This window comes from Entelurus aequoreus, linkage group LG27 (genome assembly GCF_033978785.1).
Source record: "Entelurus aequoreus isolate RoL-2023_Sb linkage group LG27, RoL_Eaeq_v1.1, whole genome shotgun sequence".
NCBI classification, from domain to species: domain Eukaryota; kingdom Metazoa; phylum Chordata; class Actinopteri; order Syngnathiformes; family Syngnathidae; genus Entelurus; species Entelurus aequoreus.
In genome coordinates this window covers 19,260,962-19,287,535 of record NC_084757.1, presented here as the reverse complement: position 1 = coordinate 19,287,535, position 26,574 = coordinate 19,260,962, and the positions used below count along the sequence as shown (strand labels likewise).

The 26,574-nt window shown below is 39.1% G+C and overlaps 2 protein-coding genes across 2 annotated transcripts in view; one reads left to right on the top strand and one right to left on the bottom strand.

The window, feature by feature from the left end:
• Window positions 1-6,500, top strand: part of scyl3 (SCY1-like, kinase-like 3) — a 35,350-nt gene extending 28,850 nt beyond the window's left edge. Inside the window, exon 14 of the mRNA XM_062039276.1 lies at window positions 5,904-6,500. Within this exon, the coding sequence (XP_061895260.1) occupies window positions 5,904-5,969 (66 nt within the window). The 3' untranslated portion in view covers window positions 5,970-6,500. The remainder of the gene's footprint in view (window positions 1-5,903) is intronic.
• Window positions 6,501-6,504: 4 nt separating this feature from the next.
• firrm (fignl1 interacting regulator of recombination and mitosis) lies at window positions 6,505-26,574 on the bottom strand. The gene is made up of 25 exons (XM_062039275.1): window positions 26,386-26,574; window positions 24,775-24,896; window positions 22,919-22,958; window positions 22,742-22,830; window positions 22,523-22,627; window positions 22,296-22,433; window positions 18,012-18,174; window positions 17,844-17,928; window positions 17,583-17,721; window positions 17,420-17,509; window positions 17,278-17,342; window positions 17,054-17,202; window positions 16,848-16,980; window positions 14,040-14,226; window positions 13,801-13,883; window positions 11,767-11,818; window positions 11,526-11,615; window positions 11,266-11,451; window positions 11,052-11,159; window positions 8,951-9,046; window positions 8,756-8,869; window positions 7,222-7,326; window positions 7,066-7,146; window positions 6,870-7,001; window positions 6,505-6,798 (listed from the first exon to the last, which is right to left on the bottom strand). The coding sequence occupies exons 2-25, from the start codon at window positions 24,868-24,870 to the stop codon at window positions 6,598-6,600; spliced, it is 2,727 nt and encodes a 908-aa protein (XP_061895259.1). The 5' UTR covers window positions 24,871-24,896; window positions 26,386-26,574; the 3' UTR covers window positions 6,505-6,597.

Sequence of the window (26,574 nt, the reverse complement as noted above, 5' to 3'; positions counted from 1 at the left end):
AAACTTAAATTATACAATAACATATGTATGTCATCCCTATTTAAACAAAAATAAATTAAATAAATAATAATAATAAATTACCTGCAACTTATTGGCCAAGGCAAATAGCTGAAGGGGGGAAATCAAACCCATCAGACTGCACTTTATCATCAAACTTGAATTATAATGAAAATATACGGTCGCGGCAAACAAAGCAGGCTAAATGGCCTTACATCGTAGCCAATCGGAGATGCGCTTCACTTGAAAGCGAGGCCAAATAATTAACACACAGTAGTATATCTCCAATAGAAAAAACCCACAATAAACAACTCAATTGCCTTAATTCCTTTGCATTGTAGTGCGCCCAAACAACACGTAACCATCAAAATTATTCAGCTGACCGAACTCAATATAGGTTAGACATTGGGCTTATTTGGTATAGTCTAGGTAACGTTTAACTAAATTCGTTAAACATATCCAACCGTATGTCTACTTACTTTTTTTTTTGTTAGCACTATGCAGGAATAAAATGGCATCTACAGTGCCAGGATTCAGGCGAGAGCGCCTGGCCTCTAAAATGAAGGAGCGCTCACTCACTATGTACCGGTATATATATTTCCGAATCTATTTAAAATCTATTTTTTTCGTCATGTACCCGCCCGACCCGCGGTTTATCCGTGGACTCCGCGGTTGTGTCCGCAAACCGCGCATCTCTACTGTGGAGTGAAAAACATTTCAGGTGACTACCTCTTGAAGCTCATCAAAAGAATACCAAGAGTGTGCAAAGCAGTAATCAGAGCAAAGGGTGGCTATTTTGAAGAAAGTAGAATATAAAACATTTGTGTCAGTTATTTCACCTTTTTTTGTTAAGTACATAACTCCACATGTGTTCATTCATAGTTTTGATGCCTTCAGTGACAATCTACAATGTAAATAGTCATGAAAATAAAGAAAATGCATTGACTGAGAAGGTGGTGTGTCCAAACTTTTGGTCTGTACTGTAAATTTAACCACTTACCCGGTATTTGTGTACTCTTACTCAAGAACCAAGCATTTATAAAAGGATTTATTTTTCTTTAATGCATTTTTATAACTAACATCATTCTAAAATAATTACCATATTTTTCATGCTATAGAATAGTATTTAAGCTGCACCCACCAAATTTTAGAAGAAAAAATAAAAATGTTTACATATATTAAGCCGCATATATATACCAGTATGAAAGGTTTTGTAAGTGTTTATTTACATACTTTAGTTGTTTACAAACGGTGCCTGTCACACGGCAGTAAAACAGCTGGTCAAACAAAACAGAAGTCATCGTCAAGGAACCTCTAGCTGCGGAAGCAAGCTTTTCAATCAGCTAAACAGACTCAATAACTCCACAGGGATTGTTCTATTTTAAAACGTTGCTTGGAGTGATGAATAAAGAATCCTTTTGAGCAGAAACGCTATGGAGACATAGTTCCAGTTCAGGGAACGAAACAGGAAGTACATTTTCAACCTGCGGCACCTGTAGTGAGCAAACTCGTCCAATAGATGGCACCATAGCACAAACAATAGGTTGTATTCAGTCACGTGAAGGAAGTAGTGGGCCTCCAAACCAAGATGGTTGTTGTGCAGCAAACAAAGTGTGATCTATCTGAGTTTGCAAGGGGCCTAGATCTTACCATTAAAGCAGATTTGAGCAAAAAATCAAACTATGCAATGGAATCTATCCCTATCAAAATAAGATTTGTCGAGTGATTTCAAGGATTATCTGTCAGTCGCGTTCCCAGACATGCTGTGCACACGCCACATTATCTCTACTGCCATGAATTGATTTACGTGGACCCCGACTTAAACAAGTTGAAAAACTTATTTGGGTGTTACCATTTAGTGGTCAATTGTACGGAATATGTACTGTACTGTGCAATCTACTAATACACGTTTCAATCAATCAATGTACAGCGATGGGCAAGCTACTTGGGAAATGTAGTAAGCTAAGTTACAAGTTACTCTTGATTAGATGTAGCTAAGCTACAGGGTAATAGATAATTGTAACAAACTATGCGGCAAAAGTAGCTTGCTACATTATATAAATATATAACTTAATGTGCAATTCTCCACCATACAAGAGGAAAAAATGCTTAGTTTGATTGTTTATTAAAATAAACACTAGCTAGAAACATTTTCTCTGTCTGGCTTTTTAACAATATATTTTAAATTGAGTAACATGTACAAAAGAAGGGAAAAAACACAGGAAACAAATGAAATAAAAAGCAGTAAAACAAAAATAATGATAAATAAACACCATAATATATACTCTAATGGAGACTTTTCAGCACAGGATAAATTACTGTTTTAACTAAAACCACAGTGGCAAAATGACATAACCTGGCCAAATAAACAACATTTGTCTCACAAAAGGGCAACTGCACTTTTTTGGAATGTTGCCTATCGTTCACAATCTTTCAAAAAGGCATGATGACAGATGGATTTTTTTTTTTAATGCATTCTAACTTGTAAATAAACGTCAATATATGTCAGCTTACGGCGGAGCCAATCGGAGGTCCTCTATTCTGCCCAAAAAAAACAATAAATAACAATTCAAAAAGTGTCAACAATACTCCACTTACATTTCGTGACTAGAATATTAGCCAAGTATTAGTGACATTGGTAATATAAGCGCTAACCCAGACAAACTATTTATAGGCAGCCACGTGATCACCACTTTATGCTGCTATGTTTACATCGAGTGGTCAGCCGTCTCGTCGCTTCCCTGCTCCTTGGAAGTTTATTGTAGATCATAAATTGTGTATCTCACCTGGATAGAAGAAGGCTGAGACAAATTCCAACAAGTTGGTACATTTTGACAGCCAATTTAGACCCGGGAAATGCTGAGAGACACAAACACGCTTGGCTCCACCTCCCTTTTCTTGTAGTTCTTTATGAGATTATGAGTAATTTTTTATCTAAACCGGAATGTAACATGATTTTATCAGTCAGCTTTCTAATGATAGCAGACATTGTACAGTAAGTTAAAGATTAATTAAGATTAAAGTACCAATGATTGTCACACACACACTTAGATGTGGTGAAATTTGTCCTCTGCATTTGTCCCATCCCCTTGGGGAGCAGTGGGCAGCAGCGGCGCCGCGCCCGGGTGATGTTTTATTACGTCTGTTGGCTCTCATGAAGTCGGTCGGCAGTGAGCGGTAATCAGTTATGCTGTGGGAAAAAAAAGCAAACGCTGCGATGCGTTCTTGAAATTAATGCGCCACGTATGCTTAAAATGATCAAAATATGTAAATATTACATCTTATAGTATATGTGCCTGTTACTATATTACATATATACTTACATCATGTATATAAAACCTTATTGGAGGTCTTTTTAAGGGCTTTATAGGCAGCATAGAGCAGCTCCCATAGGCTCCATTGTAAGTGGACTTTTGATCGCATTTATTTAAAGGCCTACTGAAAGCCACTACTACCGACCACGCAGTCTGATAGTTTATATATCAATGATGAAATCTTAACATTATAACACATGCCAATACGGCCGGGTTAACTTATAAAGTGACATTTTAAATTTGCCGCTAAACTTCCGGTTCGAAACGCCTCTGAGGATGACGTATGCGCGTGACGTAGCCCGGCGAACACGGGTATGCCTTCCACATTGAAGCCGATACGAAAAAGCTCTGTTTTCATTTCATAATTCCACAGTATTCTGGACATCTGTGTTCGTGAATCTGTTTCAATCATGTTCATTGCATTATGGAGAAGGAAGCCAAGCAAGCAAAGAAGAAAGTTGTCGGTGCGAAATGGACGTATTTTTCGAACGTAGTCAGCCACAACAGTACACAGCCGGCGCTTCTTTGTTTACATTCCCGAAAGATGCAGTCAAGATGGAAGAACTCGGATAACAGAGACTCTAACCAGGAGGACTTTTGATTTGGATACACAGACGCCTGTAGAGAACTGGGACAACACAGACTCTTACCAGGATTACTTTGATTTGGATGACAAAGACGCAGACGTGCTACTGTGAGTATGCAGCTTTGGCTTTTTTTTGCGTATGTACGTAACTTTTTTAAAATATATAAGCTTTATGAACCTTGGGTTAGGTGAACGGTCTTTTGGGCTGAGTGATTGTGTGTGTTGATCATGTGTTTGAATTGTATTGGCGTGTTCTATGGAGCTAGGAGCTAGCAGAGGAGCTAGCATAACACATACCGTACCTACGTGCGCGTCACGTACGTAACTTTTTAAAAATATATAAGCTTTATGAACCTTGGGTTAGGTGAACGGTCTTTTGGGCTGAGTGATTGTGTGTGTTGATCAGGTGTTTGAATTGTATTGGCGTGTTCTATGGAGCTAGGAGCTAGCAGAGGAGCTAGGAGCTAGCATAACAAACACGCAGGTGTTATTATGCAGGATTAATTTGTGGCATATTAAATATAAGCCTGGTTGTGTTGTGGCTAATAGAGTATATATATGTCTTGTGTTTATTTACTGTTGTAGTCATTCCCAGCTGAATATCAGGTACCGTGAGTATGCAGCCTTGGCTGCTAAACATTCGATAACTTGACCGTATGTGCGCGTCACGTACGTAACTTTTTAAAAATATATAAGCTTTATGAACCTTGGGTTAGGTAAACGGTCTTTTGGGCTGAGTGATGGTGTGTGTTGATCAGGTGTTTGAATTGTATTGGCGTGTTCTATGGAGCTAGGAGCTAGCAGAGGAGCTAGGAGCTAGCATAACAAACACGCAGTTGTTTTTATGCAGGATTAATTTGTGGCATATTAAATATAAGCCTGGTTGTGTTGTGGCTAATAGAGTATATATATGTCTTGTGTTTATTTACTGTTGTAGTCATTCCCAGCTGAATATCAGGTCACCCCCGGCTCTCACAGCATCTTCCCTATCTGAATAGCTTCAACTCCCCACTAGTCCTTCACTTGCACTTTACTCATCCACAAATCTTTCATCCTCGCTCAAATTAATGGGGAAATTGTCGCTTTCTCGGTCCGAATCTCTCTCACTTCATGCGGCCATCATTGTAAACAATAGGGAACTTTGCGTATATGTTCAACTGACTACGTCACGCTACTTCCGGTAGGGGCAAGCCTTTTTTTTATCAGATACCAAAAGTTGCAATCTTTATCGTCGTTGTTCTATACTAAATCCTTTCAGCAAAAATATGGCAATATCGCGAAATGATCAAGTATGACACATAGAATAGATCTGCTATCCCCGTTTAAATAAAAAAAATTCATTTCAGTAGGCCTTTAATAATGGTAGAGATCCATCCCACTAAGGTTATTTTTCAACTGAGGTGAGGCAGTTATTGGATTTAGTCTACTACACATCTGGCCATTTATTAAGGTGAGGCACTATCTAGAGTAGAGTCCCCTCTTTTATAGGATTGTGGGGCGGTATAGCTCGGTTGGTAGAGTGGCCGTGCCAGCAACTTGAGGGTTCCAGGTTCGATCCCCACTTCCGCCGTCCTAGTCACTGCCGTTGTGTCTTTGGGCAAGACACTTTACCCACCTGCTCCCAGTGCCACCCACACTGGTTTAAATGTAACTTAGATATTGGGTTTCACTATGTAAATGCGCTTTGAGTCACTAGAGAAAAGCGCTATATAAATATAATTCACTTCACTTCACTAAAGGATGTGAATCTGGAATAAACTCCCTTTAGCTGTCAGCTTTGTATTATATAAATATGTAAAGTGTGATCATGTTAAATGAGGTTTTGCTACTGATTTTTCTGCCAAATGCTCAAATCGGATCAGACCTTGCAGATCTGATACGATCCAGTCGTGTTATTGATTAAATATAGTGAAATTATTTCAATATTCAAAATTAAAATTTTAGTCAGGAAGTTGCGGCCAAATAAACTGAATCCGCCAATGAAAGCATGAAATGTTTTCTTCCAGACTGAAGCAGACGGCTGGGACGATGGCGAGGACCTCAACTGGGAGGATGAGAACGGTTGGGGATGACAATCAGGAAGCAGCCGTGCTAGACTTCAAGTACCTAACAGCTTCTCTCCCCTTGCCCACATGACTCTGAAGGAGTGTATTTGTGTGTTGGTTCTTAAGACATTCTCACAAGTCCAAGTGATTTCCAAGTGGAGGACATTAGTGAAGCCATTTTTAATTGCTTGCCAAGTGAGTAGAAGCTGCTGATTTCTACAGGAAGTGGAGGTGAAAGGTGCCATGGTTACCAAGGACAAATGAGGATCTAGATCTCCATTTTTATGGCAAGAGGTTTGATAGCCTGAATGGTTGCACCTTGAATGAATGTGAAGTATGAAATAATTTATTTGTGGCTTTTTGGTTGTGGGGGGGAAATATGATTTTGTATCATGGTTGTGGAGAAAATGTATGCTAGTGGCCATCAATGGATTAAAGCACAATTAATGTGTAATAGTGCCACCTAGTGGGGAAATTGATCAATTCCATCTCATTTAGTTTGAAATAGTGCTAAACATTTTTCTAATAAAATATGAATACACAATGATTACGAATGAGGATTATTGAAAACAATTCAATTACATTTAATCAAAGCTGATGCATTAAAAATATAAGACAAATAAATACTTTTTTCCCCTTACAAAAAATACAATTGTTAGTTTTGGGATATTGTTGAGGTTATTTCACTTATCAGCAGCTGGAGCTCCTGTAGTCTTGATGGCAGCCAGGTAGGAGGGAGCATTGCTTCAGTGTCTGCGAGCGCATGGACGGCCTTCAACGCACTTTGAGCAGTCTGGATGTAGCGGCTGTACTCCTCATCTGCATGGCTCTCCTGCCGAGCTCGTTTAGGCTGAGGCTGGGTGATAACAGGTGGGTCAAAATCCAATTTTGATATATTTTTTTTTAAATGAAGTAAAGTCTTCTGACCTCTGAATCATCCACAGACTGAGTAGAAACATCTCTTCTGGCCTCCAGATGCTTGTTGTGTTGCTCTAAAACCATCTTCTCTGCCTTGATTTGTTCTAGCCGTAACTCCGCCCCCTCATGAGCGTTGACAGTCTGCAACATGACACAGGCAGGTTTACATCAATCATCGCCCTATGGAGACATCTTCTTCACTGACCTTGCTGAGGTAATTCACCACCTTGCTTTTGGTTTCTTCTACACACAAACTCTGGGAAATGACCTCTTCGTGGTTTGTTATCTGAATGAAACATCAACAGGGTGTGTGAAAGTTAGGGTTGAGGAGAGCGTAGTAGAAGCAGAGTGGCAGCTGTACCTCGGCAAATTGAGCAAAGGCCTCCAAAGTGTGTTGATGGAGCAGCCAAGAACTTTCTGACAGCAGCGAGCCAAACAGGCTGCTCAACCTCGGCAGAATTTCACTCTAGCGGGGTTAAAAAAAGAAAAAGCACAATTTCACTCTAGCGGGGTTAAAAAAAGAAAAAGCACAATACAATGACGGCATGTTGGTTTGGGTGTTTAAATCTGTTGACTGCTAATATAGGAGTTTTATCATATTGTCTTATATTCAGGCCAGTACTGTTATTGGCTACTATTAAATCCTGTGTCTGACTTCAATGACCCGCCTTATCTTGCCTCTGATTTAGCCAATTGTGACTCATCGGCGGCGGTCACTCGAACGAGTATGACGATCCTCCTGGTAGGGGTGTACCGTATTTTTCGGACTATAAGTCGCACCGGCCGAAAATGCATAATAAAGAAGGAAAAAAACATATATAAGTCGCATTTTTGGCGGAAATTTATTTGATAAAACCCAACACCAAGAATAGACATTTGAAAGGCAATTTAAAATAAATAAAGAATAGTGAACAACAGGCTGAATAAGTGCCTGGTATGTTAACGTAACATATTATGGTAAAAGTCATTCAAATAACTATAACATATAGAACATGCTATACGTTTACCAAACAATCTGTCACTCCTAATCGCTAAATCCCATGAAATCTTATACGTCTAGTCTCTTACGTGAATGAGCTAAATAATATTATTTGATATTTTACGGTAATGTGTTAATAATTTCACACATAAGTCGCTCCTGAGTATAAGTCGCACCCCCGGCCAAACTATAAAAAAAACTGCGACTTATAGTCCGAAAAATATGGTATCCCTTTATGGAGGATGCCTGTGCGTGACTTAGTTTAAGGTGGGGAGACTGGTGCACAGACAGTCACCACACGATCCTTGACAGAATCAGGTCAGGGTCCAGTGGCATGGAGACCAAGATGACTGGGGACCCTTATTCTGCTGCAGCCTTCTTCCGCCATCGCAGCCGTTGTGGTAGTTCTTAAATCTACCGTCTTCCGCCTGCTCCGCCGTTGAGGTCTTAACCGTATCCCTGACTAGGGGGCAGTCAGGTACTAGGCCTTTGCCAAGGGCCACATGGGGTAACAGTAGTAAAGGGGTTAACCTCCTAGTGCCCCAAGACCCCCATAGAGGAGCCTCCACTGCCGGATGCACTTTAACGTCATGCCCAGGACACTTAATCAATTGTGACTAATCACACAAACACCAACCAATCATCATGGGATTTTCTCCGTATGTATGGATGTTCTCATTCATCCAGGTCATTGTATTTTCTCCATATTTTGGGTGGGCCTGAATTTGCAGTCCGGTTTCTCTCTTTGTAGCTTTGATGTAAGTTACCACTTGGCTCTAAAAGTAGCTAAGCTACAAGAAAAGCGACTTGTTAAAAAAGTAGCTAAGCTATCACCAAGCTACTGGAACATGTGGTTAAGTTAGGTAGCTTGTTACTCCCCATCGCTGATAATAGTATTGTTAAATAGTGTCAGCACCTGGCTGTTAGGAGGGATGAACACCTTCCCGAGTGACGAAAGGAACTCCAGCACAGTCAAGAGAAGTTGGTCTGCACACTTCTGGGACACGACAGCCTCCACACACACCAGAGCCTAGGACACACCACCACAAAATTAATCCCAGACAATCTCCAGTGTGTTCTCGATGCAAACAGTCTTTAAAACCACATTTACCTGAAGAATGACTTGAGGTTCTATGCTTTTCACTAAGACTGCCGTCATTGACAAGAGGAGCTGCAGAGTACACTGCAGCACATCATGGGTCTGCACCTGTGCAATAGATACATACAGTAAGTGGTGCAGCTGTGTGTCTCACCAGGGTCCCTGCAAGTATCAACATGTCCGATTTAAGAACCATGATGAATAAAATGTAATTTATTTTACAACTATACCAGTAAAAAAAAATATGAGGGGAAATAAGGCCCAATTGCTTGCAATGTACAGTGCATCCGGGAAATATTCACAACGCTTCACTTTTTCCACATTTAAACACGTTATTTCTTCAAAAAGAGAGATTATATTGGAGAGCAATATCCGGCGTATATACATCCGTATCTAAGTTAATAGATCCCAGTTAGAGCTGGGACATGTTATCTTTGATTTCCTTTCTAATGAGTTACATTTTCTAATTAAAGAATTTCATAAAGTCAGCAGCCGATTGGGTGGAGTCCCTTCTTGGCTTAGCGATGCTACTGTGCTGAACAAATATTAAGGACCGTTTTTATTGAGGCGGACAAGATTGGAGTAGAAATTAGTTTTAGCTAAGCATGTATTAGTATTAGTATTATTTAGTCTTATAAACCTAATTGTTTTTGTGGTGTTTGTTTCGTAAATGTACCATAACGTCACCATGGAGTAATTTTTGTTTTAAAGACAAAAAACGTCAACTAATTTGTAGTTTGGCGCGATAACCGGTTTGATTTGATTTTTATTAAGGATCCCCATTAGCTGGTTGCCACAACAACCCAGTAGTCTTCCTGGGGTCCACAAACTCAATACAATTACAAGTAAAAGCATATAATTATAACTACACAATACAGGAAAAAAATAAAAGCATCAATAAGAAAACAAGCAAACAATTTACAGTCACAGAATAATAATTACCATATAAATATAACTACACAATATAAAACCAAACAAAATCATCAACAAGCAAACTAATTTAAAGACTCAGATAAAATATTACTTTCTTTTCAAAAACCTGTTTACTTTCAATGCCAGTGAGAATTTGAGGCAGGTTATTCCAGAGTGATACAGATCTATAAATAAAAGATTTCCGCAAAGCATTCTTCCTGGGACGAGGGAGTACAAAATGCCCCTCACTAGACGCCCTGGTATTATGATTATGTATAGTGCTACTGTGAACTATTTGGGCCATGAGAAAAGCAGGAGTTTTACTACCGGTTAATGATTTGAACAATATTAGAGTTCTGCACTGTTAGCCAGGAAAGTCTATGTGTCTGCGCTCGATTAACTTAAGGATTCACAGCTAAATTTCTTAACGATTGAGGGAGCTACAACCGGCGTAGCCTAACCGGCCACTTCTCGAGCAGGATATCCGGTTGCATCGGGGGGTATTGTGTATTTAATTTTCAGGACAAAGTTAAATGTATTCTATTTTGGAATAAGGCTGTAACTGTATCCACTCGGCATCCATTGCACCGGTCACCGGGCGGGGGTCCCCACATCTGCGGTCCCTTCCAAGGTTTCCCGTCGTTCCCATTGGGTTGAGTTTTTTCTTGCCCTGATGTGGGATCTGAGCCGATTTGAACAGTTTTATGCATTTGTGGAGGGAGGGTGCGATCAGCGCGCCTGCAGGAGCAAAGGTCAACGCCTCTGTCAATGGTGTTGAGGGCGGAGCACCATCGGCTAGGGGCGGGGCATGTGCTGGACGGCGAGACACAGCTGGCAGGTGATTAGATTTCACAGGTGGTACGTGGTGATCTAATCATCTGTTGTCTTTAACAGTGAGCGGGCAGCGGAGGAGAAAGAGGTGAGAGAGACCGGAGAGGAAAACATCTGAAAAGATTGTTCTTGGATTTACAATTACAATCATTTGCAATAATGTTTTTTTATGAAAATCGTGCAGCCCTATCGTGCAGCCCTAGCTCGCTTTATTTTGGAAAATTCCCACACAGATGCATGTACCACATTTGAAGACCTTCCCAAATCAAGATTTTATTACATTTTAAGATAATTTTTGAAATTTTAAGGCCTAAATTCAAATAAATAGATTTTAGTCTTTTTGAGACCCCGCAGATGATACCCTGCTCACCTGATGTGGGCTCATCCTCGCCCACAGTTGTGTGACTATCTTCGACATAGACGCCTCGGAAGGGGACTTTCCTCGAACCACCACTAGGAGGCATTGTAACACAGCATTCTGGAAAGACAAAAACACTACAGTAGTACAGCATTTATTTTCCACATGCAATAATATGACACTTGTGCATTTTCCTTCAATGCATCAAGTGTGTTACTGTCCTCACCACTTTGTCCACTTGGCCCAGTTTGTAACCTCCACTCTGCCAGTCGGTCAGAGCTTTTTGAGTTAAAGCGATGACATCCACCTCCACGCGCCGACGGGCGTCATTTGAAAGGGCTCGGAAGAGGACGTGGCGCCATACGGGGAGATTTTCTGACTTGGATGTAGGGAAGCGTTCTAGCAGCTCCATCTGGTTTATTACTCATGTTTAATCATCTTGGCATATGAACTTGTTAGTAAGCATTGATCAAACATGTCCTTCACCTGGTGGGTGGGTGTCATGAGGAAAAGCATGCGTCTGAGCAGCAGGCCTAGGTGGGAAGACTGGTAGCACTCGGCTGGACAGGTTTTCACCTGAGGAAGGATGCAGAAATAGAAGAGAGTATATATTATGATATAAAGCACAATCATTTTTGGCAGTAATAACATTGTTGTTCCGATATATGCCTGTTGAGAAAAGCACCGACACCCCCCAAACTGCACAGGGTCTTTAAATAATACGCACCAAGTGGGCAATTAAAAGGACATGATGTAGACAGAGTTCGGCCGTGCCATAACTGCAAGAAAAGACAAGTTCTGGGTTTAATACAGAACAAAAAGTCACATGTAAGCAGCAGTACATAGCCATGTACTCTTTACTTATACACTAAAAGGGGTTGAGGAAGCTTTTTTTTTCTTTTCTAAATCAACATTGACCGTGACTCAAACTATAAGGACAAAAAAATTTACTTAAATTCAAATTTTCAAGTAACAAATTATAAAGCTTACAAAAAATAACTAGACTGGAACAGTCTGAACAAACCCATTGTATTTTTCAAATTTTTCATTTATTTCAGGCAATGACATAAAAGTACAAGGTAGACAACACATAATACTATTACTATTAACTATCTATTAATGTAATGTACAGTATGTAAGCACGATGATCCAATTTTGCCTGAAAGGGAGTGAGAAGAAGATAAGTTATTTAATCCCACCCCCAGTTTTCCATTCAGTGATTAATACATTGAGCTCCACTGTTACTTTGTTCAAGGATTATACTTGTATAGCGCTTTTCTACCTTCAGGGTACTCAAAGCGCTTTGACAGTATTTCCACATTCACCCATTCACACACTGATGGCGGGAGCTGCCATGCAAGGCGCTAACCAGCAGCCATCAGGAGCAAGGGTGAAGTGTCTTGCCCAAGGACACAACGGACGTGACTAGGATGGTAGAAGGTGGGGATTGAACCCCAGTAACCAGCAACCCTCCGATTGCTGGCACGGCCACTCTACCAACTTCGCCACGCCGTCCCCCCGCCACGCCGTCCCCCCGCCACGCCATCCCCCATATAATACAAATGTTGTATCATGGTGGCATTACCACAGGTAACAATAATTATTACACTGTAACAATAATTTGTATTAACAATGTAGGAAGAATGGTAATAGACAAAATACCAACAATGATAATAGACAATTTAGCAATAATGGTAAGGAAACATTGAGCACATGTTAACACTTTGAGACAGAGTACATCAGCAAGTCAATTTAAAGACCCTCATCTCTATATTTGAACCAGACCCCATGTTTGTATAATAGCTTAAATCGATTCATAGTTTGGCATTGCTTGTGTTGTAAGTCCAGTTTGTTCCATAGTTTTAAAACAGTTAAACCTAACCTAACGTAATTTTAGCATCATGAAGTTTTTTGGGGTTTTGTTAGAACTTACTGTAAAATAAAATGTCTTGACTTCATGGATTCCTTTGCAAGCGCCTGACGACATTTGACACATTTTGTTCTTCTGTCATTGCTATGAATATAAATGTCCTCAGTTTGACCTTTGCATCTCTCGGTGAAGAGGATGGACTAAAATATGTGTATTGACTTAAACTATGTCAAAGTTATAAATTCACTACCTCTAGTTTTGAGGTGGTAACTTGTCTAGGGTGTACCCTGCCTTCCGCTCAAGCCCGAGAGGGCTAAGCGGTAGAGAATGGATGGATGGATAGTTAAAGAAGCTGTTTGCAACTTTTGCCTAAAGGGTGCCGACTTTCTACTGTGGTTTAAGCATTAGATCCCCACTCTCTTAGTTTTCAGCACATAATTACCTACTGTAACTACGTTCGTACTTAACACGTGCATTATCTTTCCGTGTTAGCGAACGATAGCAATATGGATAGCTAATTAGCTAATAATAGCAATTTGCATAGGTAATGTTAACTGTCATTTAATGTATAGCCTAATGTAACAACATCACCGCAAATTGTTAGTTGCTTCTCTTGCAGTTCTTCTGTTTGTGCGTGCTAAGTGATTGTTGGACCCCTTCCTTTTACCACACGATTATGTGTTGTTACCTGTCACTCAGAGTTGCACTGCAAAATGGTACAGAAAACAATGTTGTTTATTTTGTTTAGAGTTCAGGTTGGACTTATTTTAAGCGCTGCATAGATTTGTTGTGTGCGGAGGACACTTGAGCAGTGTGTCACTGTACCTAGTAAGCCTAATGTTTAGTACTGACCACACATGCTATTCTACAAAGGGTATAGTTACTTCTCACCGAGCAGTAAAGCACCACACGTCTGTGGCCAAAAGAGCTGTGTGATTGTCAGCCTGTAGTATGGCCTCCACTAAACACCGCTCCTGGGACAAAGAAAGAGGGAAACGGACAGAAATGTTAGAATGAAATTAGAAAAACGCAGTACAATGGAATTTTAACTGACAAATCCTAGAATATGTTTACTAAAACAACTCCACATTTTGCCCAAAAAGGAATGTTATGTTGTGTGTAGAATTCACCAGAACAGGGAAGTATCGTGTCGGAAGCACAGCCACGCTGGCACAGAGCTGCACGCAGACGTGATGGTGCAGGGATACCTGACCCTGGGCCTGACCTTTCATCATCACCCCGGGCAACGACACCGGGACCTTCCGTTCAACATAACAACACCGGAAACTGGTGAACACAGCCTGGTAGAGAGGCAGCCTGGAGACAGATGCCCGAATATTCCTCAATCTATGTACATAATAATACACTGCCCAATCACCAGTTTGATACCAACCTAATATATGATAAAACAGTGTTTCACATACCTTCACTTATTTGCAGTGGCATGCCACAATGAAAATTTTACCCCCACAAGATTTTAATTTTTAAGATTTGGCGCGTTCGTCCTCACTCGCTAACACATTATGATGGGACTGTCTGTGCAACAGGTCATTCCAACACCGTACAGTAGGTGACGTCGTAACTGTGCCCCTAACCACAACCACATATGTTAAATTATCGTTTTCATCTTTTTTTATCCCCTACATTTAAAAAAACACTTCCTTGTGGTCTACATAACAGGTTATGGTGGTTCTTTGGTCAAAATGTTGCAAAGATTATGTTTTACGGACCATTTTCAAGCCGCTTTCTGACCGTCTCTTCATGATGCGCCGTTTTGTAGGCGGTTTTATTTACGTGCCTCCACTTTGACGGCATCTTCTCCCCGCCAGCCATGTTGTAGTTTTTAGCACTTCCATAGCAAGTCTACTGATATACGAGTTTGAGTTATACGCTACTTTATATTAGAAATGGCAACAGCTTTTTATATATTTGTATAGCGCCTGTCTGCCCCACAACAAGAGGATAGAGAAATTATTGACCACCGCATCAGACTACAATTGCGGATGCGCTTCGGGTAAATATCTACAGTATATGGAGATATCCATTGACGTCACACCTGAGAAAAACTTCACCAATTGGGAAAATTCCAAACGGCTTATTTGGAGGACGTTTTTTTTAATGTGTCCGCCATGCCTCCATGGTTTGATGGAAAACTTCCAAGACTTATGCAGAGACCAAATACAAAAAAACCGGTCCCAATGGGTAAGAAAAGTTGGTGTTGAATAATAGATCCTCTTTAAATCTCCCGGGCTTGTTGTTTGACACACCCAAAAGCGTCTACTGCTGATTAAAATTCATACCACCCCCGTACGCCAATAACTTGATTTTCTGTTAGTACCGTATTTTTCGGAGTATAAGTCGCTCCGGAGTATAAATCGCACCGGCCGAAAATGCATAATAAAGAAGGAAAAAAACATATAAGTCGCACTGGAGTATAAGTCGCATTTTTTGGGAAAATGTATTTGATAAAATCCAACACCAAGAATAGACATTTGAAAGGCAATTTAAAATAAATAAAGAATATTGAACAACAGGCTGAATAAGTGTATGTTATATGACGCATAAATAACCAACTGAGAACGTGCCTGGTATGTTAACGTAACATATTATGGTAAGAGTCATTCAAAAAGCTATAACATATAGAACATGCTATACGTTTACCAAACAATCTGTCACTCCTGATCAATTTTCATAGGTACGGAAGTAGTAGCAGGTAGCATTTTTTTTTTCACAATGCACTTCTGCCATGACTCGCCCCCGCCAAATTTTCATTGGTTGACGTGTGTGTGTGTGACGATTGCTGATATACGCCTAGTCTCTTACGTGAATGAGATAAATAATATTACCGTATTTTTCAGACTATATGTCGCAGTTTTTTTCATAGTTTGGCCGGGGGTGCGACTTATACTCAGGAGCGACTTGTGTAAAATTATTAACACATTACCGTAAAATATCAAATAATATTATTTAGCTCATTCAAGTAAGAGACTAGACGTACAAGATTTCATCGGATTTAGCGATTAGGAGTGACAGATTGTTTGTTTGGTAAACGTATAGCATGTTCTATAAGTTATAGTTATTTGAATGACTCTTACCATAATATTAACATACCATACGTTAACATACCAGGCACGTTCTCAGTTGGTTATTTATGCGTCATATAACCTCATATAACTATTCTTTATTTATTTTAAATTGCCTTTCAAATGTCTATTCTTGGTGTTGGGTTTTATCAAATACATTTCCCCCCAAAATGCGACTTATATATGTTGTTTTCCTTCTTTATTATGCATTTTTGGCCGGTGCGACTTATACTCCGAAAAATATGGTATTTGATATTTTACGGTAATGTGTTAATAATTTCACACATAAGTCGCTCCAGAGTATAAGTCGCACCCCCGGCCAAACTATGAAAAAAACTGCGACATATACTCAGTGGCCTAGTGGTTAGAGTGTCCGCCCAGAGATCGGTAGGTTGTGAGTTCAAACCCCAGCCGAGTCATACCAAAGACTATAAAAAAATGGGACCCATTACCTCCCTGCTTGGCACTCAGCATCAAGGGTTGGAATTGGGGGTTAAATCACCAAAAATGATTCCCGGGCACGGCACCGCTGCTGCCCACTGCTCCCCTCACCACACAGGGGGTGAACAAGGGGATGGGTCAAATGCAGAGGACAAATTTCACCACACCTTGTGTCTGACAATCATTGGTACTTTAACTTTAACTTTATAATACGGTAAGTAAAAACATGAGTCAATGTCACACAATTCTTACGACACAAACCAAAAAGCTTAGTTTTGTCCACAAAAAAATATTTTTAAACTTGGCGAATTACGCAAATGTCATCAGGCCCCTACGTCACAGATATACAGTACTCCTGTTTTGTGGAAAAAACACAGTTATATGCGCACAAAGTAAAGACTGGGAGAACTTTACCTCGGTGTCTCCTCAGAAAACTGACTGCCCGTGTGCCAAAGCTGCAGCACCTCCTCCTCTGGCTGGGAGGGCAACTGACTCAAGACGTTCATGAGCAAAAGGCACTGAGGAAGCTCATGCTCCTTTGGTATGTCTGCACAAGGTGGCGAAAGAATATTGTCAAAAATCAAAAAATTTGTACATTTAATTTGGTCAAGTAAACCTACGCAAGTCCTCCTGGAGAACCACTTCAGCAAAAGGCCTGAGTGGTAGAAGCTGGACAAGAAGCGCATCCATGGGCACCAGAGCTGCCACATTAAGCTCCTCATAAAGAGTGGGGGGCAACGTTGGCGCACACAAGCTAGGAGGGAACTTACTGAACAGACATCCCACATTGTTTAAATGTGTCAATAATACTTGATATGTGAAAATAAATTAGACAATAATGCACCTGACGATCTGGAGGTACAGTTGATGAAAGTGCCTGCAAGACTTTGTTAAAAAAGTCTTGAATTCCTGTACAAAGAATGTAAGGGATAGTGTTTAAATAGCACATTTTTAAATACAAAATTAGTGGAAGCTTTTTTTCTTACCTTGATGTAATGAACTAAGGTGTTGGCAAAAAATCTGCACATCTTTGCAGTTTTCTGAAACAGCTTGTGTTCGGCGCTCTGAGTTGCCTCCTAAACGACAACAACTAATAGGGTTAAGATACTCTTTGTTCAAAACATACTTGCTAAGTATGCAGCCACAGACCTGAAGACTAGCACGGTTGATCTGCTCAGCCAGATCTACAGCGTTGTGGAAAGAAGTCAACAGGTTGTTACACAGGCTCGTGCTGATGTCACCATGATGCAGATGTTCCTCCACCAGTGTCTGGTATTTCAGACTCTGCCTGAGCAAAGTGGTGATGATTTACAATAGGTCGCTCTGCAGCCAAATGAGTCGCCTAACTACCGGTATGTACAGTATATGAGTGTGTAGACATGGCTTTGTGTCGGAGTTTGTTAGACTGACTTGATTAGAAACTTCCAGGTGTTTGCATGAAGCGCCATGTCCAGGTTAGAAATAACCGAGGAAATATCCAAGAGGCTGTGGATCACTGAAAAGATGGCAAAAATGTTTTAAATTTAGTAAAACAAAAAGTAAATAAGTATTATTGTGGGCAAATATTGCGCAGCAAACCTGTGACGATGTCATTGACTTCCTCCTCAGAGGCAGCGCTATCAAGGGAGATTTTGTCCAGCAGCTCCAACAGACCCTTTTGGAGTGCATAGGCCTCCTTGAAGAGTCCCTGTAGCAGATCAGCGACCAGGGACAGGCGCCCACAGTAGACTGCCTCACTCTCCTATTGATAACATACAAAAAAACATTTTTATTTGCTTGTTCTCAAACAGGGTTTTTGCAGTTTCTCACGACTAATGAGATGGTACTACAGTGGTACCTCAACTTACGAGTATTTTGAGATATAAACTTACTTAGCTTTTTGTTATGCTTTAAGTTGTCAGCATGAATGTGAGTTACGAGCCTCCCTGCTGCTACCAGGCATAGCGATTGTTAGAATGAACTCCATAAGTTCCGCCCCAAAACATCCGATCTTACGAGCATGCAATAGTTTCATAGCTAGAAATCAACATACCTTTGTAGGGTTGTACGGTATACCGGTATTAGTATAGTACCGCAATACTAATGAATCATATTCGGTACTATACCGCTTCTAAAAAGTACCGGTCCCCCACCCATCGTCATCGTCACGTCGTGTCATGCAGACGAGCATGTTCGGCAGCGCACAATCACAGAGTACTTACAAGCAGAAAATGTGTGTGGACTGAAAAGGGAGAATGGATGAATTTTGGATTATTAGCTAAAGATAAAGGTGAAGTTATAACACCAAAACGCCCTTGGGAAGAGGTGCTTTACGACATGGCTATCTAGTTAGCGACTAACATCCCTCCGCAATCAGCAGTGTTGTAACTGCTTCTGAATCACTAATCCTTGTCTCCATGGCAACAAATCAAGCACATCTATTTCAAGCATCATCCCTGTAAGATGAGTGATTGCGTTACATGCTTCACTGCACACCATTGGAAGTGTTAAATGTTGTCTGTAATTGACAAAGTCAAGACAAGGTTTCACTGTAACCGATTGACTATCAAGAGGATCTTCTTAACTTTGAACACACTATACACAACTAAATGAAGGGCATACTTAGTCAAAAGCCATACATGTCACACTAAGGGTGGCGGTATGAACAACACCAACACTGTCATAAACATGTGCTATATACTGAAACCACACTAAACAACGACAAACACATTTTGGGAGAATATTTGCACCGCAACACAACATAAACACTACAGACCAAATTCCCAGAATTCCCTGCACCACCAAAAATTTTGGGACGCTACAATATAAACAAACGTCATTGGTGGATCTACACCCAACATCCACTGTAATGATACCAAGTACAAGAGCATATCTAGTCGATACTACTATGAATACATCGATATTTTTAGCATCACAAAATCTTTCATTTTTTAAAATTTATATTATGTTTATAAACTCAGGAAATATGTCCCTGGACACATGAGGACTTTGAATATGACCAATGTATGATCTTGTAACTACTTGGTATTGGATTGATACCCAAATGTGTGGTATCATCCAAAACTAATGTAAAGTATCAAACAACAGAAGAATAAGTCATTATTACATTTTAACAGAAGTGTAGATAGAACATGTTAAAAGAGAAAATAACCCAATATTAACAGTAAATAAACAAGTAGATTAATAATTCATTTTCTACCACTTGTCCTTAATAATTTTAACAAAATAATAGAATGATAAATGACACAATATGTTACTGCATATGTCAGCAGCTAAATTAGGAGCCTTTGTTTGTTTACTTACTACTAAAAGACAAGTTGTCTTGTTCGTTCACTATTTTATTTAAGGACAGTCTGGCAATAAGAAACATATGTTTAATGTACCCTAAGACTTTTTGTTAAAATAAAGCCAATAATGAAAATTTTTTGTGGTCTCCTTTATTTAGAAAAGTACCAAAAAGTACCGAAATACATTTTGGTATCAGGACAACACAATAACTTTGTTTTCCAACTATTGAAAACTATTATCAGCAGTCTAGCTTCGAGTCTTCTCTCCGAAATTGCCGCTTGCTTTTCTACCCACGACTCTGCTTACTGCTCACGTTTGAAGCTGTGTCCAGGCGGTCTGTCGCTCCGCTACGTTCAGAACTGGTGATGTCCTACTTGTCCAGTCCTGCTGTTGCCCAGCATAGGCTTGTTGGCTGCTCCCAGGGATAGTGACCCTTTCAGCACATTGCCTGAAAAGCATCCACACTTCTACCCCACTACTCTGATTGTGGGAGATAGCAAAACTAGTAGACCTGGGTCGATATTCAGTAAGTCAATTAACAGACGATAAATGAAAATTAAGTCTGTAAGTTTTCCTGCGTTAATAAATAGTCATGTGCGCGCTTCAAAGATTTGTATTACAATTTTTTATTATTGATCATTTTATACTGCATTGTAATCTTTTGTTTTGTGATTGTGTGATGTTTTTTGACTGGACCCCAGGAAAACTAGCCTCTACTGCGGTGTAGACTAATGGGGATCCTTAATAAACTAAACTAAACAAGAGCATTCACGCTTTTCGTCAATTTCAGCAGCTGCGCGCGTTTGTACCATAGCATAATGAAAAGAAGGGTGTAAATTCTCTTGTCCTTCCTTAGGTGTCTTTGAGTCTTTGTGGGGAAGCCGGGGCCGCTGGCAACCAACACGTAGTAGCGAACATGGCCAAAATGAGCACAAAACCAAATGGCACCGCAACAATGTGGGAATGTTTAAGTTTGAACCTTTGGAACAAGATGTAACAACCCAGTGGAAGCAGTTACCCGAATATACGCGAATACAACAAACCTGCACATGACTTGAAACACAACCACCTGACAGTACACACTCACTTTGCGTTTAGTGAACAAGGCGAGTGCAAACCAAACCGTGCAAAATTGTTTGCGCCCCACAGAAAGTGTGATTAAATACGTTGTACCATTTAGTACTGTTGAAAAACTAGCATTTCCTAAAAGTGCTGCAAACGTTTGCAGACATTTGTCATGTTGTCATGTCATGCTAGCGTTCCTCACTTGAAACCTGCCAGACTAAAGACCTGTTAACACATCTGCTTATATTGACATGTTTATATTGTTACTCTGCACTTTTGTTTAAGAAGGTCCTAACTTGATTGTCAGTTTAGTAATGTACAATTCTACCTACATATTCAAAATTGAAGTGCAACTTTGTCAACACTTTATTTAGCCATTTTATTTATTGTTTTGGTTGTGTATATTTACGGGCCCCCCAACCCCCTCCTTAACATATTTAATTGCTTTTGGTTGTGATTTTTATTCAAGTGCAACATTTGGCTAACAAAGTATATTTTTTAGTATCATTTGTTTGTTTTATTTAACTTGGATATTTAAAAGTTTACATTCCAATTACAATGTTGAAATATACGAGAAATACACATTAATTTCATTTGAAAGGATATACATGCATTATTATTATTATTAGGATAGGTTGATTGGCAACACTAAATTGGCCTTAGTGTGTGAGTGTGAATGTTGTCTGTCTATCTGTGTTGGCCCTGTGATGAGGTGGCAACTTGTCCAGGGTGTATCCCGCCTTCCGTCCGATTGTAGCTGAGATAGGCTCCCGCGACCCCAAAGGGAATAAGCGGTAGAAAATGGATGGATGTATTATATCAGTGGTTAATTTGGTCTCAAAAAAAGAATGTCAATAATATTGTTTATCTGCAATTTTTTGTAGATCAATATATCGTCTAGCAAAATGTGTTATCGGTCCAGGCCTAAACATGTATCCGCTTTTTCAACAGTATTACTTGCTGCTACCCGGGATCCAAAGTTTTGGGCATTGTCAATACTCTCCCTGCCTTATTGACCATTCTTCCCTCCTTGGTAACTCATCATCCATGTTGGATCTAATAAAATCGCAAGATGACAATCAGAACAGTCAAAAAATTATTTTTAAGTCCTTCAGTCTGCTGGAAGAGATAAATGCTGTACATTTTTACTACCGTACATTACTTCACTGTAGTTGTTTATAGTACATTGTATTGCATTTAAAACAATATTTGTTATTTAAAAGTTTGTCCTTTTTTCTTCAAAAAGCATGTTACATTTTAAAATGGTGGTGTTTTGGGGGGGGCAAAGCCCCGATTAAATTGATTGATTCAACTAATTTCAATATTTGGCACTGATTTGAGTATTTTTAATTAAAAGCTTGGTTATAGAACCAGTTGAGCTCGTAAATCAAGGTTGTACTGTACTGTGTATCAAAATGCAAACCACGGGACATATCAATAAACAGAACCACAATTATAAAGTGTTTAGTTTCATTGGCAGTGTAGTGTTGCACTGGCAATTAAACTCACCTTGCAGTGCTGGAAAGTGTCTCGCAACACCTTCAGAATGCAGGTTGGTAAGGTGCGAATAGCCACAAGGTCTAGGACTTCGTATGTGCCAACATGACGCACGCATGTAGACAAAGCATCAATGATCTGCATCATTGACTAAAAATAAGGCATAAGCACTTGTCAACACATTGGGAGAACGAGAGAAAGTCATTCAAAAAGATTTGGTGAAATATACAGTAATATACCTTCAAAATGTTCCTTAGTAAGGAACACAGCTCTGTGTTTTGACTCGACAGGCCTCCAACTTGGATTAAAATGTCTTTCCTCATACTGTCAAAAATCGTCACTGCCTGGAAACGTTATAAAGACGAAAAACCAATCACAAAGACAAAAATACCTTTTCTAAACCTCAAATTTCAGTTTAGAATATGCAACTGGATTTACAAAGTTAATACAAAGGCAACCTTTGGTAGGATCTTGGAGAAACATTCATTCTCCACGTCTGTTAGAGCAATATGAGGGAGGAACAAGTCTATGATTATCTTCAGTACACCTGTGGGAAAATAATGTAATAAACGATCCACAATAATCACAAACAGATCTAAAATTTGCAAATAAAGACTATTGAAAGTAGAACTTACGTATATGATCATCCCAACCATCAGACTTGTTATGTAAAGAGTGTGAACAGTTAAGGAAAATCATGAGCATATAATTTGCATGTTTTAAACACACTACTGTTTATGGAAATATTAACAAAATCTCAACAGCTGAAATTGAAAACCTGAGTTATTAATATTATGAGTTACAGGACAGATTACAATCTGGTATATTATTATTTGGCCAGTGCAAATATTTATAAAAACTTGGGATGTTTTCTGGCAGGAAGCTCAAAGGCAAAAATAAAAATGTCGCTGGAAGACCATAGCTTTTACTAGGCATGTTTTAATCTCTTTTTTAACTGGCAGCACGCAAGTCAAATCCGACAAACACAATAATTTCCCTTGAGTTAAGTTAAAAAATGGGGATGGACTAAAATTTTTGCAGCACATTCCTAAAATCTCCAGAGCACTAGTCATATCAAGAAGCTATAATTAGCATTTTGGTAGTAGGTCCTTAAAACCAGCAAACATGCTTCTGTCCTATATAGCATTTTTGACTAGTGTTTTTTTTGCAGTAGATCCTTAAAAACAGCAAATCACTTCTGTTAAAGAACAGAGCTTTTGGGGGAATGTTGCCTATTGTTCACAATCATTATGAAAGACAAGACAACGGATGTATTTTTTTTAATGCATTCAAACTCGTGAATAAACATAAATTTAAGTCCGCTTTGCTCAAATGATGTGTAAGTGTTGTTATTACTGTCTATTACCTGACCGCTTCTATGTTAGCTACTTCTCTTTGTTTATAATGTATATGTTCTGGTGGATGTACTCTTTATTTTATGTTGCCCTTTTTTTGCTGCAGCTGTTACATATACTGTAATATTGTACTTGGTAATTGGGACTTGTTATAAATTGTATATATTATATAAAAATATAATACAATATAATAACATATCAGTATATATTATATACTGTATACATAATATGTAAATATTACATATATGTTATATTTGCTACTATGGTACATTTTTAGCCTACTTTATACCTGTATTATTCTTTCCATCCTTTGTAACTGAGCTACTGTTAGGAACTTTCCCTTGTGAATCAATAATGTTTGTCTAAGTTAAAATACACTGCAATTAATGTCAGTAAGTTATATCAAATTGATGCAGTCACACCTCCTCTTCTGCCCCCTTCAGTGGAAAATATAAAGTTAAAATTTGGTGGGGAAGCCTTGGTGAGAAGAGGTGCGCCAGTGCCAAGTCATGTCTCAGTGAATCATTCTTCATCTAAACGGAAACATAACATCCTATCAGTCGACATCCTAATGACAGCAGACACTGTAGAGTGAGTGATGTTTTAAAAAAAAAGAATGTTCTGATGCATTTTATCAAATGAATGCAAAGCATGCTTAAAATGATCAAAATACATAAATAATAAATATCATAAATGTGCCTGTTACCACATAACATATATACTTACAGCATGTATATAAAACCTTAATGGAGGTGTTTGGATGTTTTTTAAGGGTTTTATGGACAGAATAGAGCGACTCCAATAGGCTCCATTGTAAGCAGACTTATGATCGCATTTAATGAATGCTTAAAAAAAGAAAAACATGTCCTTGTTTTATATAAGGATTATGAACGATAAAGAACATTCAAAAAAGGTGTCGTACCCCTTTAAACAGAAGATCTTTGACTAGTTTTTGCAGCAGGTCCTTAAGAAAACACTGTCATAAAATATTTTTTCTGTTCTAATTTCTAACTGCATGACTTTATATAAGTATAGTAGTCAGTTGGTGTCATTTTTGTGATTCAACAAACCTTTAGAAAAAGAAATTGTGCATTTTGCTGTGCTGTGATTAATTATTTAACATTATAGTAGGATATAGTAAGTTTAGGCAAGACAGACTTAAGCTGTAGGCGGCATGTTTCCTGACTCCACTGCACCACCTCTTCCAGGAGAGAAGTGTTGGTCTGGGACATGATGAAGCCGGTCAACCAGCAGGAAGCTGTCAAAGGAAGTTCATTATTGAGTGACGTACAGTCATGGTCAAAAGTTGACATACACTTGTAAAGAACATAATGTCATGGCTGTCTTGAGTTTCCAATAATTTCTACAACTCTTATTTGTTTGTGATAGAGTGTTGGAACACATACTTGTTGGTCACAAAAAACATTCATGAAGTTTGGTTCTTTTATGAATTTATTATGGGTCTACTGAAAATATGACCAAATCTGCTGGGTCAAAAGTATACGTACAGCAATGTTAATATTTGGTTACATGTCCCTTGTTAAAGTTAAAGTTCTTTTTTTTCTTCTCATTTTTTATTTATCTCCTTCATTGATGTGCATCTTTGATCGATAGACAATTAAACCTCAGCAACTAAACACACATTTACACACCAATGCCTGAGAAGGAGCAGGATGAAGACATATCTTATATTTTCCTGCCCCCTTCAACATAATATGTAGTCTTACTTAATGGATATCATACAAACCAAATAAATACATCCAAATATAATGAAAACAAACAAAAAAACACAAGTGCAAAACTTCATGAAGTACAAACCGAACAAAAAAAGTAATATACACCTCACGGGAAGACACAAAACAAATACAAAACCAGACAAAAAAATAAGTAAAATAATAAATATAAAGCAAAATGTAAACACTTATGGCTGTCCATATGATCTTATTGCTCTGTCTTTATATATTTTGTTCAATTGGAATATATTTTTACAGTCTTTTATCTCATTGTAAGTTAAAGTACCAATGATTGTCACACACACACTAGGTGCAATAAGGCGCTTTTGGTAGCCATCCACAAGCTTCTGCTTGAATTTTTGACCACTCCTCCTGAAAAAATTGGTGCAGTTCAGCTAAATTTGTTGGCTTTCTGACATGGACTTGTTTCTTCAGCATTGTCCACACGTTTAAGTCAAGACTTTGGGAAGGCCATTCTAAAACCTTCATTCTAGCCTGATTTAGCCATTCCTTTACCACTTTTGACATGTGTTTGGGGTCATTTTCCGGTTGGAACACCCAACTGCGCCCAAGACCCAACCTCCGGGCTGATGATTTTAGGTTGTCCTGAAGAATTTGGAGGTAATCCTCCTTTTTCATTGTCCCATTTACTCTCTGTAAAGCACCAGTTCCATTGGCAGCAAAACAGGCCCAGGGCATAATACTACCACCACCATGCTTGACAGTAGGGATGGTGTTCCTGGGTTTAAAGGCCTCACCTTTTCTCCTCCAAACATATTGCTGAGTATTGTGGCCGAACAGCTACATTTTTGTTTCATCTGACATCACATGGACAAAGATAAGACCTTCTGGAGGAAAGTTCCGTGGTCAGATGAAACAAAAATAGCATGTTTATAATTCACTGATAGTGTTAAGAGGAAGACATTGCTAACTAGCTAGCTCGTTTGTTGTGTGTTAAACAACATCCTCTGTCTTTAATGTAACGCCATAGCAACACATTATTATCGTACTTACGGCTTTTGTCGAGAGTTGCTGTCGTCACTTTCCTAAGTATAGCATTAACAGCATCAATACACTGTGAAGTAGCTTCACCTCACGTCAACAACACAATTTATAATCATGTCGAATATGAGAAGTTGCTAGTTTAACGTCTCGCGCGTTGTGCTCAAACAGGATGTGACGTCACGGCCCACGCCGCTTACT

Coding starts and splice junctions, on each gene's coding strand:
- firrm (XM_062039275.1), bottom strand. CDS start 24,870: ATGTCCCAGACCAACACTTCTCTCCTGGAAGAGGTGGTGCAGTGGAGT. Junction 22,434..22,522: donor TACTAAGGAACATTTTGAAG/GTATATTACTGT, acceptor CCTTATTTTTAG/TCAATGATGCAGATCATTGA. Junction 7,147..7,221: donor CCTTTGCTCAATTTGCCGAG/GTACAGCTGCCA, acceptor TGTTTCATTCAG/ATAACAAACCACGAAGAGGT.